Here is a 19,963-nt window from a genome sequence, read left to right as displayed (position 1 = left end):
TGACAACCATATTGCCTAGAGTAGCCTATAGTTGAAAAAAAGCTTAAAAAGCATGTGCTTTTGGATGGGAATTGGGAAGATACAGTTGATAAACCCTACAGCTTGAACGCTGGCCCTTTAAATCCACCTGTTGGGGCGCCAGACTCTGCGCCTACGGTGTGGTGGAGCTATAGGTTAACTGTGGTTTGAAGACGCTGTTTATTATGCCTAGTGCCAGGATTGTTGGGGAGATACCATCACATAGTAGCCGACAAGATTCTCTTTAGTCACTGTATGGATAACATTTACCTGTCAAAAGCAGTATTCCTGGATGCTTTTGTGCATATTTTGAATCTCTTGATATCAATTTCAAGACATCGCTTGGACTTTCCTATTGTGTAACAATGTCTGTCCGTTTTCACCACATCGAGTCCACTGGTCTAATTTCCAATTAAAACATTTGGCGGCAACACGTTTGGACTTCAAAGTGAGACCGCGGACGAGCGTTTCGTTGGACGTTCTGCAACAATTTGTTGCAACATTTGGGGCAAAGTGATGGTGTCGTTATCACTTCGGTTTGCCATGGCATCATAATCCTTTAAAAAAAAAAATTCAGCCGAGTTCTCTTTTGGGTGATATTTCTCGTGGTGTTCAATTATGTTCACTTTCGCTGCCTTCTGCTATATGCTGTCGCTGGTCCTCTGTGCTTCTCTGATCTTCTTTGCGATATGGCATGTAAGTGGAATTTTTTATTGCTATATAATTATGATTTGTGTTATGAGTTTTAAAAAAATACATTCACAGCCTTTTTGGGGATTTTGAATGGTTATGGATAATATTGCGTAATAGTGCGTAGGCTAATGTATGTATTTACCTGCTCACATCCCCAGTGCCTTGCTCAAGATAATGAATACGTATTTTGATGTTTCGAAAGGTGCAGTTTCAATGCCCAACCTTCCTTTGTAAATCCACCATCTCTAACGGGCAGGGGGAAGAAAATCACAAAATTGACAGGTGTGCACCCATATCTCGGACGTTCAGCCCAACACAGAATTCTTGGCTTGCATTTTCACTTCATTCTACTTACATGATGGTCATATCGGTTTTATTCTGTTATTGCAAATTTTGTTAAATATAGTTTTATCAAAAGGTTTTACAATAATTAGCTTGACTCAGGCATTACGCACCGCTCTGAAATTTTGGGGAAAGCTGTTGGAGACGTTGGACACGCTGTTCTAACCCACTGAGACAAATTACCTCCCTCATATTTGTATCTGTTTGTTATTGTCTTTGTTAAAATCCCTGCAATACAGAAACTCCAATATGAATGCATTACAATATTTTAATAATCGAAATATTTACTCTCAAAGCCTTCGCGCCCTCCTGCGGCGTTTTATGTGACGGCAGATTTGGGTCAGGTCGCAATGCCCTTGGCCCCCGTCGTGCCTTTGCATAGCAACAGACCTGAGATTGAAGAGCTTCAGGTGTTCTACTGAGCCCCAGCAATTACAGGAGGAGGCATGGCATCTGTCTGTCTGTCAGGCCCATGTAGGACTACAGAGCAGTGGACAAATCCCATCTAGCATATAATGAGACTGTCTGCAACTCACGATTTGAAGAACACATTACAGTTATACAGTTTATACCTAGAACATTATTCTCCCACATAGCTGTTTTCATTAGGTTTATATCACTGTTATATACTGTATTGTGGTCATTTAACACAGTGTCTTCCGAAATGACTTTACAACTCATACACATTTCAATGTATTCTGGCCATGCGGGAATCAGACCCACAAACGTGGTCTCTTAAAGCACCATGTTCCAAACCAAACTGAGACATATGGGAACCACAATGCTTATGATGGCAGGGTGGAGATATCTCTAGCAACCTGATTCTCATTCACAAACACGGGCATAAGCTACAGACAAAGCTATAGTATTCACTGTACAGTAAGTGAGCATAATGGGAATAGCCTGTTATGCAGTCTACTATCACATTTATAGAGAAAAAAAGGTTTTATATGACCAGCCCTTTTCACATTACAGCATGGCTATCATCTAGACACCATCTAAGTGATTGCAATACATGGTCCCATGCAGTTTGACAGTGAAATGTGCCCATACGTGTTACAGTGAGAAACAATATTTTTTAACAGTCTGTCATCTAAGTGTCCTGCCCATTATCTTATCCCTCTACTTGACAGTTTTACTATAGTTCTGCTTGTTTTTAAGTGGACCTGGCAGGTTTAACATGGCCTATACATCCTCCTCTGTCCTCTCCTGACATGCTCTAAACTCCTCTGTCTGAGCTCTCATATTTACAGAGGGAAAGGTACTCAGAAGGAAGGACGTTTGGAATATCAGGACATGTCTTGTTATTAATCACTGCCTGTTAACAAGCAGCCTCATCTCTCACAGGGCATGTACTATACTGGGGGATGACTGATGAGAACCCTGTCAGACACGACATTGACTGATGTCTATGATTTGTTGAGATGTCGTGTCCAAGAAACTATCATTTCAGTCTCGGTGATGACACTTCTTCACAAGTCCAGACCACACATAACATTTTTATGTTAGTGCCAAAGACAAGCTGACGTTCAGTCGTCAAGTTCTTTGAATGATCTGAAACCCTTGAATCTATGTACTTTAACGTGTTGTAACGGATGCACTTTAGATGAATCCTAATCGATTAATTCATGGCAAACTAGCTCAAGGTTGATCAACGCTCCTACAAGTCACTCCTCACTGGTTAGTTAGCTAGGTTCTGTCCAAATTGAAATATCGTTAGTCAATCATGTGATCCCAGTTACACCATCACTACTGGGACTGCTTGTAACAGATTAGAGGGTGTTTTAATTAACATACAAGGTTAACTGTGTTCTCCTAAACTCCACACTGCTCCGAAACGCACAGTCACAAAATGCTTGAGTGATTTCCCTCGGTGTACTAGAGCCCCTAATGTAGAGCTGGGTGACAATAAACCGAAAATGATCGATCCCGATCATTTATCGAGGACAATTTACTGATATCGATAATAACGAAAAGTAACCTTTACTAGAATGTGAAGTTTGAAATGAAACGGGCCAATAATAGCCATAACATAGTAGTAGTCGTAGTAGTTTTAAGAGTGGTATAAAAAAGTAAATGATGCACATTAATGTTATAAACGTATCGTTCAATTGATTGTTATCATGATTATTCAGTCAATGTATTTTTGTCCATGTCATCCAGGTCTGTCATGATGCAGTATGAGTGTCCATTAACAGGTCCATGTGAACGTCTCTTGTGGAACCAGTAAATTATGGGAACCCCCCCCCCCACCCCATACCCATATGATGTGTTAAGCCCCATTGGCGAAGAAGGCATACGTTAAGTTAACATCATTCAATCTCATGGTGGCCATATGTTGTTTTTGTTTTTCTGACATTTAATGGATGCCGGTAAGTAAGCGTAGGTGGGAACTGTGAAGGAGTCATATGTATTAGTGGTTTCCCTCCTGCTGATTCAATGTGTGCCTCATACTGGAGCCTCTAGCAAGTACAGGACATTCACAAGTCTAACGAACCCTCACACTGACTCCTCCACTCAATGCTACTGGCCTCTGAGCATGGTGTTATGTGGGAAGGAAATATTGCTTATAATTTTGATCTATGTGCAGTGTAATAACATTTATCTTAATCTTGCAGGCTGTGAGTGTACAAAACATAAGGGTCATTCTCATGAAACCATTAAAAACCATGGCAGTAATGATTTTAAATAAAAAACATGTCATTTAGTAATGTAACAAAATATTATAATAAAGATTATAGTGTTCTCTACCTTGCACAAACAGTCATTTCAATTTAGGAATGAATTATTTTTGTATTTTATTGCATTTTCTGCTGAAATTCTCATTCCCACAACATGGCAGGGTAGCCTAGTGGTCAGAGCTTTGGACTTGTAACCGGAAGGTTGCAAGTTCAAATCCCCGAGCTGACAAGGTACAAATCTGTCCTTCTGCCCCTGAACAGGCAGTTAACCCACTGTTCCTAGGCCGTCATTGAAAATAAGAATTTGTTCTTAACTGACTTGCCTGGTTAAATAAAGGTTATAAAAAAAAAAATTTTTTTTAATCCAGCTCAATCTGAAGTTGGAAGTTTACATACACCTTAGCGAAATAGATTTAAACTCAGTTTTTCACCATTCCTGACATTTAATCCTAGTAAAAAGTCTTAGGTCAGTTAGGATCACCACTTTATTTTAAGAATGTGAAATATCAGAATAATAGTAGAGAGAATTATTTATTTCAGCTTTTATTTATTTCTTCACATTGCCAGTAGGTCAGATGTTTATACAGTGCCTTGCGAAAGTATTCGGCCCCCTTGAACTTTGCGACCTTTTGCCACGTTTTTTTTTGTATTGATTCGTATTTACTTTGTTTAAAAAAAAACATGAATCTCAATAGCCACGCCGCATTTTGGTCCGACTCTCCTTCACACCTAGAAAACCGTTACAGAATCTCCCACCACAAACGGACCAAGCAGCGTGTCAACAGGCAGGAGCCACAGGAGAGGCAACAGAGGCAGCCGCAGCAGGAGCAGCAGCAGCTGCAGTGGGAGAGGCTGCACTACCTGGAGAAATGGACATGGGAGGACGAACTGGACGGAAAAGGACCCTGGGCTCAGCCTGGAGAATATCGCCGCCCCAAGGAAGAACTGGAGGAGGAAAAGGGGAGAGGCGCTGGTATGAGGAGGCAGCACAGGGACGCGGATGGAAGCCTGAGAGTCAGCCCCAAAAATGTATTGGGAGGAGGCTCACAGGGAGTATGGCTATGCCAGGTAGGAGACCTGCGCAAACTCCCTGTGCTTACCGGGGGGCTAGAGAGACCTGGCAGGCACCGGGTTATGCAGTGGTGCGCACGGTGTCCCCAGTGCGGGTGCATAGCCCGGTGCGGTATATTCCAGCTCCGCGTATCGGCCGGGCTAGATTGAGCGTTGAGCCAAATGCCATGAAGCCGGCTCTACGCATCTGGTCCCCAGTGCGTCTCCTTGGGCCGGCTTACATGGCACCAGCCTTACGCTCGGTGTCTCCGGTTCGCCTGCATAGCCCAGTGCGGGCTATTCCACCTCGCCGCACTGGCAGGGCGACCGAGAGTATTTAACCAGGTAAGGTTGGGCAGGCTCGGTGCTCAAGAGCTCCAGTGCGCCTGCACGGTCCGGTCTATCCAGTACCACCTCCACACCCCAGCCCTCCGGTAGCAGCTCCCCGCACCAGGCTTCCTGTGCGTGTCCTCGGTTCAGTACCACCAGTGCCAGCACCACGCATCAGGCCTACAGTGCGCCTCGCCTCTCCTGCGCTGTCGGAGTCTCCCGCCTCTCCAGCGCTGTCAGAGTCTCCCGCCTGTTCAGCGAAGCCAGAGCCTTCCTCCTCTACAGCGCTGCTGGAGTCTCCTGCCTGTTCAGCGCAGCCAGAGCTGTCGGTCTGCATGGAGCAGCCAGAGCTGTCAGTCTACAGGGAGCAGCCAGAGCTGTCAGTCTGCATGGAGCAGCCAGAGATGCCAGCCTGCATGGAGCAGTCAGAGCTGTCAGTCTGCATGAAGCAGCCAGAGCTGTCAGTCTGCATGAAGCAGCCAGAGCTGTCAGTCTGCAAGGAGCTGCCAGTCTGCAAGGAGCTGCCAGTCTGCAAGGAGTTGCCAGTCTGCAAGGAGCTGCCAGTCTGCATGGAGCCGCCAGAGCTGCTAGTCTGTAAGAAGCCGCCAGAGCTGTCAGCCTACATGGAGCAGCCAGAGCCGCCAGTCAGCGTGGAGCAGTCAGAGCCGCCAGTCAGCATGGAGCAGCCAGATCTTTCAGTCTGCCAGGATCCGCCAGTCTGCCAGAATCCGCCAGATCCGCCAGTCAGCCAGGATCTGCCAGTCAGCCAGGATCTGCCAGTCAGCCAGGATCTGCTGAGACCACCAGCCAGCCAGGATCTGGTAGAGCTATCTACCTGCCTGAGCTTCCTCTCACTCCTGAGCTTCCTCTCACTCCTGAGCTTCCTCTCACTCCTGAGCTTCCTCTCACTCCTGAGTTTCCTCTTACTCCTGAGCTTCCTTTCACTCCTGAGCTTCCTTTCACCCCTGAGCTTCCCCTCAGTCCCGAGCTGCCTCAGTCCCGAGCTGCCCCTCAGTCCCGATCTGCTCCTCAGTCCAGTGGGGTTCTGGGTGAGGACTACTAGGCCATGGTCGGTGGCGAGGGTGGACTATCCAAGGACGCGAGGAGGAGGGACTAAGACAGTGTTTGAGTGGAGTCCACGTCCCATGCCGGAGCCGCCACCATGGACAGACGCCCACCCGGACCCTCCCTATTGTTTTGAGGTGCGCTCGGGAGTCCGCACCTTAAGGGGGAGTTCTCTCACGCCCTGGTCGAAGTATTCTGTGTTTATCTTCATTTATTTGGTCAGGCCAGGGTGTGACATGGGTTTTTGTATGTGGTGTGTATGTAGTGGGATTGTAGCTTAGTGGGGTGTTCTAGGTAAGTCTATGGCTGTCTGAAGTGGTTCTCAATCAGAGGCAGGTGTTTATCGTTGTCTCTGATTGGGAACCATATTTAGGCAGCCATATTCTTTGGTTGTGTTCTGGGTGATTGTCCTTAGTGTCCTTGTAACTGTCTAGTGTTAGTTTGCACCAGTTTAGGCTGTTTCGGTTTTCATTACGTTTATTGTTTTTTGTATTGATTCGTGTTTACTTTGTTTTTATTAAACATGAATCTCAATAGCCACGCCGCATTTTGGTCCGACTCTCCTTCACACCTAGAAAACCGTTACACACTGTATACAGTCGATTAGTATTTGCTAGCATTGCCTTTAAATGGTTTAACTTGGGCCAAACGTTTCGGGTAGCCTTCCACAAGCTTCCCACAATAAGTTGGGTGGATTTTGGCCCATTCCTCCTGACAGAGCTGGTGTAACTGAGTCAGGTTTGTAGGCCTCCTTGCTCGCACACGCTTTTTCAGTTCTGCCCACAAATTTTCTATGGGATTGAGGTCAGGGCTTTGTGATGGCCACTCCAATACCTTGACTTTGTTGTCCTTAAGCCATTTTGCCACAACTTTGTCCATTGTCCATTTGGAAGACCCATTTGAGACCAAGCTTTAACTTCCTGACTGATGTCTTGAGATGTTGCTTCAATATATCCACATAATTTTGCTGCCTCATGATGCCATCTATTTTGTGAAGTGCACCAGTCCCTCCTTCAGCAAAGCACCCCCACATCATGATACTGCCACCCCCGTGCTTCACAGTTGGGATGGTGTTCTTCGGCTTGCAAGCCTCCCCCTTTTTCCTTCAAATATAACGATGGTCATTATGGCCAACAGTTCTGTTTTTGGTTCATCAGACTAGTACCATGGTGTTTATACTTGCGTACTATTATTTGTACAGATGAATGTGGTAACTTCTGGCGTTTGGAAATTGCTCCCAAGGATGAACCAGACATGTGGAGGTCTACAATTTATTTTCTGAAGTCGTGGCTGATTTATTTAGATTTTTCCATGATGTCAAGGAAAGAGGCACTGAGTTGAAGGTAGGCCTTGAAATACATCCACAGGTACACATCCAATTGACTCAAATTATGTCAATTAGCCTATCAGAAGCTTCTAAAGCAATGACACCATTTTCTGTAATTTTCCAAGCTGTTTATTGGCACAGTCATGTGTATGTAGAATTCTGACCCACTGGAATCGGGATGCAGTGAAATATAAGTGAAATAATCTGTCTGTAAATAATTGTTGGAAAAATTACTTGTGTCATGAACAAAGTAGATGTCCTAATCGACTTGCTAGAACTATAGTTTGTTAACAAGACATTTGTGGAGTGGTTGAAAAATGAGTTTTAATGACTCCATCCTAAGTGTATGTAAACTTCCGACTTCAACTGTATGAAATAGTTGTCATCATGAAACCCATTTAAACGTGTATGATGTGAGAAAATACAGTACCAGTCAAAAGTTTGGACACATACTCATTCAAGGGTTTTCTTTATTTTTACTATTTTCTCCATTGTAGAATAATAGTGAAGACATCATAACTATGAAATAACACATATGGAATCATGTCGTAACCACAAAAGTGTTTTAAAAATCTCAATATATTTTAGATTATAGATCCTTCAAAGTAGCCACCCTTTGCCCTTTGCACACTCTTGGCATTCTCTCAACCTGGAATGCTTTTCCAACTGGAGTTTCCATATGCTGAGCACCTGTTGGCTGCTTTACCTTCACTCTGTGGTCCAACTCATCCCAAATCATCTCTTGGGTTTAGGTCGGGAGATTGTGGCCAGGTCATCTGATGCAGCACTCCATCACTCTCCTTACTAGTCAAATAGTCCTTACACAGCCTGGAGGTGTGTTTGGTCATTGTCATGTTGAAGAACAAATTATACTATTGTCCCACTAAGTGCAAAACCAGATGGGATGGCATTTCGATGCAGAATGCTGTGGTAGCCATGCTGGTTAAGTATGCCTTGAATTCTAAATAAATCACAGATTTATTTACAGTGTCACCAGCAATGCATCCCCACACCATCGCACCTCCTCCTCCATGCTTCACAGTGCGAACCACATATGTGAAGATCATCCGTAACAGTTGATGTTGAGATATGCCTGTTACTTGCACTCTGTGAAGCATTTGTTTGGGCTGCAATCTGAGGAGCAGTTAACTCTAATAAACATATTGTCTGTAGCAGAGAACTGTGTCTTCCTTTCCTGTGACGGTCCTCATGAGAGCCAGTTTCATTATAGCGCTTGATGGTTTTTGCAACTGGACTTGTAGAATCTTTCAAAGTTCTTGAAATGTTCCAGATTGACTGACCTTCATGTCTTAAAGTAATGATGGGCAGTCGTCTCTCTTTCTCTTTGAGCTGTTCTTGACATAATATGGACTTGGTCTTTTACCAAATAGGGCTATCTTTTGTATACCACCCCTATCTTGTCACAACACGACTGATTGGCTCAAACACATTAAGAAGTAAAGAAATTCCACAAATGTACTTTTAACAAGGCACACTTATTAATTGAAATACATTCCAGGTGACTACCTCACGCTGCTGGTTGATAGATAGCAGTCGTCAAGGCACACTTATTAATTGAAATACATTCCAGGTGACTACCTCACGCTGCTGGTTGATAGATAGCAGTCGTCTCTCTTTCTCTTTGAGCTGTTCTTGACATAATATGGACTTGGTCTTTTACCAAATAGGGCTATCTTTTGTATACCACCCCTATCTTGTCACAACACGACTGATTGGCTCAAACACATTAAAGAAGTAAAGAAATTCCACAAATGTACTTTTAACAAGGCACACTTATTAATTGAAATACATTCCAGGTGACTACCTCACGCTGCTGGTTGATAGATTGCCATGAGTGTGCAAAACTATCACCAAGGCAAAGGGTGTCTACTTTGAAGAATCACAAATATAAAATATATTTTGATTTAACACTTTTTTGGTTGCTAAATTATTCCATATGTGTTATTTTATAGTTTTGATTTCTTCACTATTGTTCTACAATGTAGAAAATAGTCCAAATAAAGAAAAACCTTTGAATGAGTACTGTAGGTGTGTCCAAATGTTTAACTGGTACTGTATGTGTATGTGATCGTTGAAATATAAGGTGATGCCATAGAAAAATGTCCCATCCTGAATGGACAATACAGTTTTATTCTATTTTATTTTTCTGGCAAAAGGAGGTAGGGATTTTGTTATTCTGATCTGGGGGAAAGAACAACATTGCCCTGCTGGTCTTTGGAGATATACTGTAGGCCTACACAGATGTGAGCATGTTTAATAAGGCCAGTCAATCATGAGGAAGCTGAACCATCCCTCTCCACATATGGCACAATGTCATTTAAATCATTTTGGATAGAAAGCTTCAGTAAACGCAAAATAAATCAAAACACAGTATAAAGTCCATTCCCCTCATGTAGCACTGCTACTGCTACCGGCTGCCACTTCAAAAAGAGCAGCAATCCCCAAATGGGCAATCTCCACTCACCGAGGAAACGTTTGTGAGGCTTCCAAGTGGTTGCACTGGGCACATGTCACACATGTAGAGCATCAGCCTGCAGTGACTGTGTGCAGTCCAGAACAGACCTTTCAGTCCATGATGACATTTCCAGTTTTAGAGATGTACTGCACCCAGTCATCAAACCGTTTCAATTGTATTCTGCTCAGGGTTGATTAAAAATGTACCTTGAGAAAATGAACCCATCTCAAGCTGCTTAATATTATGAACACGAAACTTGTAGTCTTTGCATCGGAATTGATGTTCTCTGCATCATGTTTGAGGGGTTATTTTTAATGTAATTATTTTCTATATAAATGCCTCAAGCAGTATGGCAGTGACATAAGGTAGGGGATGTGTTCAAAGAGGGCCAGGGTCTCCCACAAACAAGCAGACAACAACAGTTGAGTTGCCAGTCAACCATAGTCTGTGGCCAGTCATGCACATGAATGGATGTAACGTACACATACACCTGATGTCAACTGTGTGCATCCAAGATGTCTCCTCATATGACGAGGATGATAAGCATGAATACTGTATATGGTGTGTAGTTACAGAATATTTCATCCTCTCATCACTAGGGCTGTGGCGGTCACAACATTTTGTCAGCTGGTGATTGTCAAGCAAATAACTGTCGGTCTCACGGTAATTGACCTTTAATTAAGATAAACACATTTAGCATCTCTTGGCTTACACACATAGCCTACAAGCCATTTTAAAAAGTCAAATACATCCATGTAATATAGCCTACACCTTCACAATATATTGATTATTTAATTTAGACCCGTCAAAAGAAACATGATATGAAGAAATTGTAGTGTATTTCAGATGAAAATAATAGCATACTCGTGAGTTGTCCTTATGTTAGTGTAACGGATGTGAAATGGCTAGCTAGTTAGCGGTGGTGCGTGCTAATAGCGTTTCAATCGGTAACGTCACTCGCTCTGAGACACTGAAGTAGTGTTTCCCCTTGCTCTGCAAGAGCCGTGGCTTTTGTGGAGCGATGGTTAACGATGCTTCGAGGGTGACTGTTGATGTGTGCAGAGGGTCCCTGGTTCGAGCCCGGGTATGGGCGAGGGGACGGACTAAAGTTATACTGTTTCATTAGGTCCTTATGTTAGGTCCTGATATCTGTAAGCCAAATGGCTGTGGGCTACACTAGTTAATTTAGCAGACAAGATTTGCTTATAATTCTGTGGCATTATTTTATATTATTTTGTAGTATGAAGAATACAATTGAACAAAACTGAATAAAATATAAATATTTTCTCCAAACAATTTGAGGGAGTGCGCACATGCGGCTCTTCTGTGTTGAGTGGTTAACAAAGAAATAGGTATTCCTATATGCTTAATTCTCACGACTTCCGCCGAAGTTGGTCCCTCTCCTTGCTCGGGTGGCGTTCGGCGGTAGACGTCGCCAACCTTCTAGCCATCGCTGATCCTCTTTTCATTTTCCTTTGGTTTTGTCTTGTCTTGTTTCACACCTGGTTCCAATCCCAATCATTATATGTTGTGTATTTAACCCTCTGTTCCCCCTCATTGTCCTTGTCGGTGATTGTTTGTTTGTCAGATATGTGCAAGATATGTTCTGGTGTTTTGTACCCACTTGTATTATTTTGTATATTTTGGTTTTCAGAGTTTTTGAGCACTTATTAAACTACTCCTTTTTATACCAAGTTCAATCTCCTGTGCCTGACTTCCCTGCCACCAGCACGCACCCTTACATTAATTTATTCATGTAACTTTAGTTGTTCTACAAATGTTGGGCTATATGTTTACACTTTTAATACATTGTAAGGATGCATGATGACATGAAAGGAACGAGCTCTGCTTTGTTCTTTAAGCAGGATGTACACACTCCAATAGTCTCTCATTCACATTTTGTTCACAGGCTACAGGTGAAGACAAACACAACTGTGTGCATCCTTATCCAATTCCAAGGTGCATATTGAAGATATTGGAAAAACTGTCCACATTTACTTTTCATCAGTCAACAAGATGAGTAAGCCTAACAAACAACAAAAGCACTAGCCTATGTCAATCGATTATCACCCCTAGTACAAAGGTTCGACCTCAAACGTGACCACACAGCAATCATGCATGTAATGCTTTTATTATAAAAGTGCATTTTTATGGTAAAAATATTATTCCCCAATGAAAAGAAAAGATTAAGATGGGCAAAAGAACACAGACACTGGACAGAGATATGGCCTTTTCTTTGCCAGCATCCTGGAGACGCCTCTTAACTATTGACCTTGAGACTGGTGGTTTGCGGGTACTATTTAATGAAGCTGCCAGTTGAGGACTTGTGAGGTGTCTGTTCCTCAAACTAGACACTTGTCTTCTTGCTCAGTTGTGCACCAGGGCCTCCCCACTCCTCTTGCTATTCTGGTTAGAGCCAGTTTGTGCTGTTCTGTGAAGGGAGTAGTACACAGCGTTGTACGAGATCTTCAGTTTCTTGGCAATTTCTCACATGGAATTTTTATGGTAAAAATGATCTTCCCCAAACTTGAAAGTCACTCGCTGCTTATTTATGCCAGTTAGGCTCTACACCCCTTATTTATGCCAGTTAGGCTCTACACCCCTTATTTATGCCAGTTAGGCTCCACACCCCTTATTTATGCCAGTTAGGCTCTACACCCCTTATTTATGCCAGTTAGGCTCTACACCCCTTATTTATGCCAGTTAGGCTCTACACCCCTTATTTATGCCAGTTAGGCTCTACACCCCTTATTTATGCCAGTTAGGCTCTACACCCCTTATTTATGCCAGTTAGGCTCTACACCCCTTATTTATGCCAGTTAGGCTCTACACCCCTTATTTATGCCAGTTAGGCTCTACACCCCTTATTTATGCCAGTTAGGCTCTACACCCCTTATTTATGCCAGTTAGGCTCTTATTTATGCCACTTATTTATGCCCCTTATTTATGCCAGTTAGGCTCTACACCCCTTATTTATGCCAGTTAGGCTCTACACCCCTTATTTATGCCAGTTAGGCTCTACACCCCTTATTTATGCCAGTTAGGCTCTACACCCCTTATTTATGCCAGTTAGGCTCTACACCCCTTATTTATGCCAGTTAGGCTCTACACCCCTTATTTATGCCAGTTAGGCTCTACACCCCTTATTTATGCCAGTTAGGCTCTACACCCCTTATTTATGCCAGTTAGGCTCTACACCCTTATTTATTTATGCCAGTTAGGCTCTACACCCCTTATTTATATTTATGCCAGTTAGGCTCCACACCCCTTATTTATGCCAGTTAGGCTCTACACCCCTTATTTATGCCAGTTAGGCTCTACACCCCTTATTTATGCCAGTTAGGCTCTACACCCCTTATTTATGCCAGTTAGGCTCTACACCCCTTATTTATGCCAGTTAGGCTCTACACCCCTTATTTATGCCAGTTAGGCAGTTAGGCTCTACACCCCTTATTTATGCCAGTTAGGCTCTACACCCCTTATTTATGCCAGTTAGGCTCTACACCCCTTATTTATGCCAGTTAGGCTCTACACCCCTTATTTATGCCAGTTAGGCTCTACACCCCTTATTTATGCCAGTTAGGCTCTACACCCCTTATTTATGCCAGTTAGGCTCTACACCCCTTATTTATGCCAGTTAGGCTCTACACCCCTTATTTATGCCAGTTAGGCTCCACACCCCTTATTTTATGCCAGTTAGGCTGCCAGTTAGGCTCACCCCTTATTTATGCCAGTTAGGCTCTACACCCCTTATTTATGCCAGTTAGGCTCCACACCCCTTATTTATGCCAGTTAGGCTCCACACCCCTTATTTATGCCAGTTAGGCTCTACACCCCTTATTTATGCCAGTTAGGCTCTACACCCCTTATTTATGCCAGTTAGGCTCTACACCCCTTATTTATGCCAGTTAGGCTCCACACCCCTTGGAAAGGGGATTCATGATTCATGATTAATGTGCTTAACTTTAAGAAGCTATTTGGCCACTTTAGTTGTGATACAAACCATATTAAAACATATAGGCCTATATGCTAGACTACATGAGGTGCGTGACTATGATTAGAAAAAGTAGCAAAAAAAGGCATTATTTCTTATGCTGGTCATCATTCACAAGTGATAATATATAATTCACAAATGATAGGCTAATATTGTCACCCATCAAACTTTCTTGAGTTAATCTTGTCTTTACATATACTAAATAATATATGTGTGGCATTTGTTATCATTTCGAATAGACCATTATCATGCACCTGTCTTGCAACAGTGTCATCGTAAAAAAAAATGCATGTAATCTTTGCACTTAAATAGCGAATGGAGGACACTTTTCCCCGTGGTTTATTTTCAAGCCAACCATGTAGGCTATACTCCTGTTGTAAAGTTAAGTAATGTGCTTAATATTAGGAAGGTTGATAAATAAATATAGTAGGCCTAGCCTATAAAAAGCTGATGGGATCCTCCTCTTTTTATTTTCTCCCGCAATTGCATAGCTTATAGAAATGTTGCGCAACATGAGCTCATGGGCTCGCATGAAGTGTTCGATTATATTTTCGAATACATTTGCATTGATGTCAGAGTGATTAGAGGGACAATAGAGTACCAGGCAGTTAGGACGTTTGGTAGGCTACTAATGACCAGAAGCAGCATCAGAGCTTGGAGAAGTCTAATTACCCTGACTAAATGGTAATGAGGAATTTGACTGCCTTCATGACTCGTGACCGCCGATGTGGCAGTAATACAGTCACAGTCAACAGCTCTACTCATCACGCCGCACTGCCTCAGGTGTTTACAAACAGTCCGTCCATGCTGTCTGACATCAATGCTCCTTCTACTGTGTGTTGTGGGAGCCCAGCTTCATGCTACTGTTCCAACTGCTCTCTGTCTTCAGTAAAACCCCTCTACCACGTACTTATGCACAGATATTTGCCAATAACCCCACAACAAAGGCATACATACACACACGACCCAGAGGACTCAGCTACATACACACACGAACATATACTGTAGACTCCCTGCCTCTGCCTCTGCTGTGCCTCCGTATGGCTACAGGGATAACACTGTAATAACCACTGTCTCCATAGAGTCCTACTGCTGCTCTGTCTGTCTGTCTAATTAATCCTGCTGGTCACTCTGTGTTGTGAACACTGTGCTATTTCTCAGACGGCCCATACAACCACTGACACAGCTAGTGACACATACAGTGACCAGGTACTGACACAGCCACTGACACAAATAGTGACACAGGTACTGACACAGACAGTGACACAGACAGTGACCAGGTACTGACACAGCCACTGACACAAATAGTGACACAGGTGCTGACACAGCCAGTGACACAAACAGTGACACAGGTACTAACACAGCCACTGACACAAACAGTGACACAGGTACTAACACAGCCAGTGACACAAACAGTGACACAGGTACTGACACAGCCACTGACACAAACAGTGACACAGGTACTAACACAGCCAGTGACACAGGTACTGACACAGCCACTGACACAAACTGACACAGGTACTGACACAGCCAGTGACACAAACAATGACACGGGTACTAACACTGCCAGTGACACAAACAATGACACGGGTACTAACACAGCCACTGACACAGGCAGTGACACGGGTACTAACACAGCCACTGACACAGACAGTGACACAGGTACTAACACCGCCACTGTGACTGAGAAAGACTGATGTTAACAGAGATCTAAAACACGTCTCCCCCCTCTCTCCCGCTCTCACTCTCTCTCAGATAACAGCCTTTGATGAGCTGCAGGCAGACTTTAAGGTCCCCATCGATCAGGGCAATCCACTCCATGCGGTATGTATGTTTCTCTGCTGTGGTAGTACACTCACATGTTACTCATGTACTACTGTCAGACATGCTCTCAGTTCAGCGTGGCGAATGTTTGTGGAATATGTGAGCATGTGACAAGTGTTGTGAATTAGTGTATGATGTGTCATGAGTGTATTTTCAGGAATATGTGTGTGTGTGCAGCGTATCTATTGTGCGTTAGTGTGAGTTTGGGTGTGTGTGATGATTGTTTTGGGGAATTATGTGGTGCGTGTGTTTGCATCTGTGTGTGTCTGCGTGCGTACGTGTGTGGGTCTGCGCATGTGTGCAACTGTGTTGTGTGTGTGAGCGTGTGTGTGCGTGTGCGTTTGCGTGCGTGTGCGTGTGTGTGTGTGTGTGTGTGTGTGTGTGTGTGTGTGTGTGTGTGTGTGTGTGTGTGTGTGTGTGTGTGTGTGTGTGTGTGTGTGTGTGTGTGTGTGTGTGTGTGTGTGTGTGTGTGAGCGTGTGTGTGCGTGTGCGTTTGCGTGCGTGCGTGCGTGCGTGCGTGCGTGTGTGTGTGTGTGTGTGTGTGTGTGTGTGTGTGTGTGTGTGCGTGCGTGCGTGCGTGCGTGCGTGCGTGCGTGTGTGCGTGTGTGCGTGTGTGTGTGTGTGTGTGTGTGTGTGTGTGTGTGTGTGTGTGTGTGTGTGTGTGTGTGTGTGTGTGTGTGTGTGTGTGTGTGTGTGTGTGTGTGTATGGGCTTGGCAGAGATGTGTGATCTGCAGCTCTGCATTAATAATACAGGAACCAGTTGGCTGCATGTTGTTCTGTTCCTCCTTACCTCCTCCTCCGGACTGGGACTGACTGACTGGTAGATACCTCACATCACAGGTTAAAAGGCCACAACTCCCTGGTTGCATCTGAAATGGCACTCTATTCCCTCTATAGTGTACTACTTTTGACCAGGGCCCACATAGGGCTAACAGGACCAACATAGGGCTACCAGGGCCCACATAGGGCAACCAGGGCCTACATAGGGAAACCAGGGCCCACATAGGGCTAACAGGACCAACATAGGGCTACCAGGGCCCACATAGGGCAACCAGGGCCTACATGGGGCAACCAGGGCCCACATAGGGCTCCCAGGTCCCACATAGGGTTACCATGGCCCACATAGGGCAACCAGGGCCCACATAGGGCTCCCAGGTCCCACATAGGGTTACCATGGCCCACATTGGGCTAACCGGACCCACATAGGGCTCCCAGGTCCCACATAGGGCAACCAGGGCCCACATAGGGCAACCAGGGCCCACACAGGGCTCCCAGGGCCCACATAGGGCAACCAGGGCCCACATAGGGCTCCCAGGGCCAACATAGGGCTCCCAGGTCCCACATAGGGTTACCATGGCCCACATTGTGCTAACAGGGCCCACATAGGGCTCACAGGACCCACATAGGGTTACCATGGCCCACATTGGGCTAACAGGGCCCACATAGGGCAACCAGGGCCCACATAGGGCAACCAGGGCCCACATAGGGCTCCCAGGGCTCCCAGGGCCCACATAGGGCTCCCAGGGCCCACATAGGGCTCCCAGGTCCCACATAGGGTTACCATGGCCCACATTGGGCTAACAGGGCCCACATAGGGCAACCAGGGCCTACATAGGGCAACCAGGGCCCACATAGGGCTCCCAGGTCCCACATAGGGTTACCATGGCCCACATAGGGCAACCAGGGCCCACATAGGGCTCCCAGGTCCCATATAGGGTAACCATGGCCCACATTAGGCTAACCAGGCCCACATAGGGCTCCCAGGTCCCACATAGGGCAACCAGGGCCCACATAGGGCAACCAGGGCCCACACAGGGCTCCCAGGGCCCACATAGGGCAACCAGGGGACAGCAAGGGGACAGCAAGGAGTCATCATGTCAGGTAGTCCTGAGGCATGGTCCTAGGGCTCAGGTCCTCCGAGAGAGAGAAAGAAAGAGAGAAAGAGATAATTAGAGAGAGCACACTTAAATTCACACAGGACACCAAATAGGACAGGAGAAGTACTCCATATATAACAAACTGACCCTAGCCCCCGACACATAAACTGCTGCAGCATAAATACTGGAGGCTGAGACAAGAGGGGTCAGGAGACACTGTGGCTCCATCCGAGGACACCCCCGGACAGGGCCAAACAGGAAGGATATAACCCCACCCACTTTGCCAAAGCACAGCCCCCACACCCCTAGAGAGATATCTTCAACCACCAACTTACCATCCTGAGACAAGGCTGAGTATAGCCCACAAAGATCTCCGTTATGGCACAACCCAAGGGGGGGCGCCAACCCAGACAGGATGACCACATCAGTGACTCAACCCACTCAGGTGACGCACCCCTCCCAGGGACGGTATGAGAGAGCCCCAGTAAGCCAGTGACTCAGCCCCTGTAATAGGGTTAGAGGCAGAGAATCCCAGTGGAAAGAGGGGAACCTGCCAGGCAGAGACAGCAAGGGCGGTTCGTTACTCCAGAGCCTTTCCGTTCACCTTCCCACTCATGGGCCAGACTACACTCAATCATATGACCTACTGAAGAGATTGAAGAGTCTTCAGTAAAGACTTAAAGGTTGAGACCGAGTTTGCGTCTCTGACATGGGTAGGCAGACCGTTCCATAAAAATGGAGCTCTTTAGGAGAAAGCCCTGCCTCCAGCTGTTTGCTGAGAAATTCTAGGGACAATTAGGTATAGGGCTACCACATAGGGCTACCATGGCCTACATAGGGCTACCAGGGCCCACATAGGGCTACCAGGGCCCACACCGGGCTGTCAATGCCCACATAGGGCTCCCAGGGCCCACATAAGGCTGCCAGGGCCCACATAGGGCTATGGTCGAAAGTGATGCGCTACAGTATGTCATGCCATTTCAGATGCACACTCTGAATCAATTATCGTTCCTCTCCTTTGATTCCCTCTGGGGTTTCTTGGTTTTTAATCTTTCTTACTCCCTTAGTGATTTGAGCAGTTTATCTATGATGTCCCTGTGACAGCATACTGTAGTTTGAAAGTGACTTTGACTTACTGTACTGTCGCAGCACTTGAATTTTGACAGTTGTGTGTCCTTTGAGATGACGAGAGAGAAAAGTTGGATGGAGAGACAACGTATTCATGGAACGGGATTGCTGAGCAGTTTCAAATGCACATTTATGAATGACTTTTCTTGGAAGTTATTGTCGTAGCTTTGAAAATTATCTCAAATTACAGCAACACTGTCAGATTTTGCCTCATTTGCATTGCATGTAATTATGAACTGCATCTGGATGCTACACTTGATACAAATCCCTCTGATCTCAGAGAGAGAGACTAACAGTAAGTCAAAATGCATCGTTATCACTGTGCAACTTAAATACTTTATCACTGTGCAACATTAAATACTGTACTTTGAAATAGAAAGGTCTTTAGTGAAGTCCACTGCACAACTTGTCTTTCTCCCCATGGCCTCCATCCTATCCACTGTGACATGGATACGACCCTCCCTCTTTCTCTCCTTCCTTCCATCTCTCTCCTTCCCACTCTCCACCTCAACCACATCATGAGTCCTGAGGGGAGTGTTGGAGATTGATGTCTTCCTCCCTGGGCACCACCCTTGCCACCTCTGCTACCTCAGCCTCACACCCAGGCAGCAAGCTAATTAGTGGCTGACTGTCTTCATCCCCTCCCCCAGGGGGTACTCTGGGAGTCAGGGCTGACCCTGGAGGAACCGCAGGGAGGATCCACCGGGCTCTCACAACACACACACACAGAGAGAGAGGCAAACACAAACACACACACACACACACACACACACACACACACACACACACACACACACACACACACACACACACACACACACACACACACACACACACACACACACACACACACACACACACACACACACACACACACACACACACACACACACACACACACACACACACACACACACACACACACACACACACACAGGCAAACACAAACACACAGAGGCAAACACACACACACACAGGCAAACACAAACACACAGAGGCAAACACAAACACACAGAGGCAAACACACACACACACAGGCAAACACAAACACACAGAGGCAAACACACACACACACACAGAGGAAAACACACACACACACAGGCAAACACAAGCACACAGAGGAAAACACATACACACACAGGCAAACACAAGCACAC

General features: G+C 45.3%; 1 protein-coding gene across 1 annotated transcript in view; it reads left to right on the top strand.

Annotated features, from left to right (window-relative positions):
• The first annotated feature begins 232 nt into the window (after positions 1 to 232).
• Positions 233 to 19,963, top strand: part of LOC123995931 (protein cornichon homolog 3-like) — a 46,931-nt gene continuing 27,200 nt past the window's right edge. Inside the window, exons 1-2 of the mRNA XM_046299590.1 lie at positions 233 to 714; positions 15,732 to 15,800. Coding sequence (XP_046155546.1) covers positions 637 to 714; positions 15,732 to 15,800 — 147 coding nt within the window. The 5' untranslated portion in view covers positions 233 to 636. The remainder of the gene's footprint in view (positions 715 to 15,731; positions 15,801 to 19,963) is intronic.

The sequence above is a fragment of the Oncorhynchus gorbuscha genome, linkage group LG14 (assembly GCF_021184085.1).
Source record: "Oncorhynchus gorbuscha isolate QuinsamMale2020 ecotype Even-year linkage group LG14, OgorEven_v1.0, whole genome shotgun sequence".
NCBI lineage: Eukaryota > Metazoa > Chordata > Actinopteri > Salmoniformes > Salmonidae > Oncorhynchus > Oncorhynchus gorbuscha.
The sequence above is the reverse complement of the archived record's forward strand: the minus strand, read 5'-3'. Positions and strand labels throughout refer to the sequence as shown.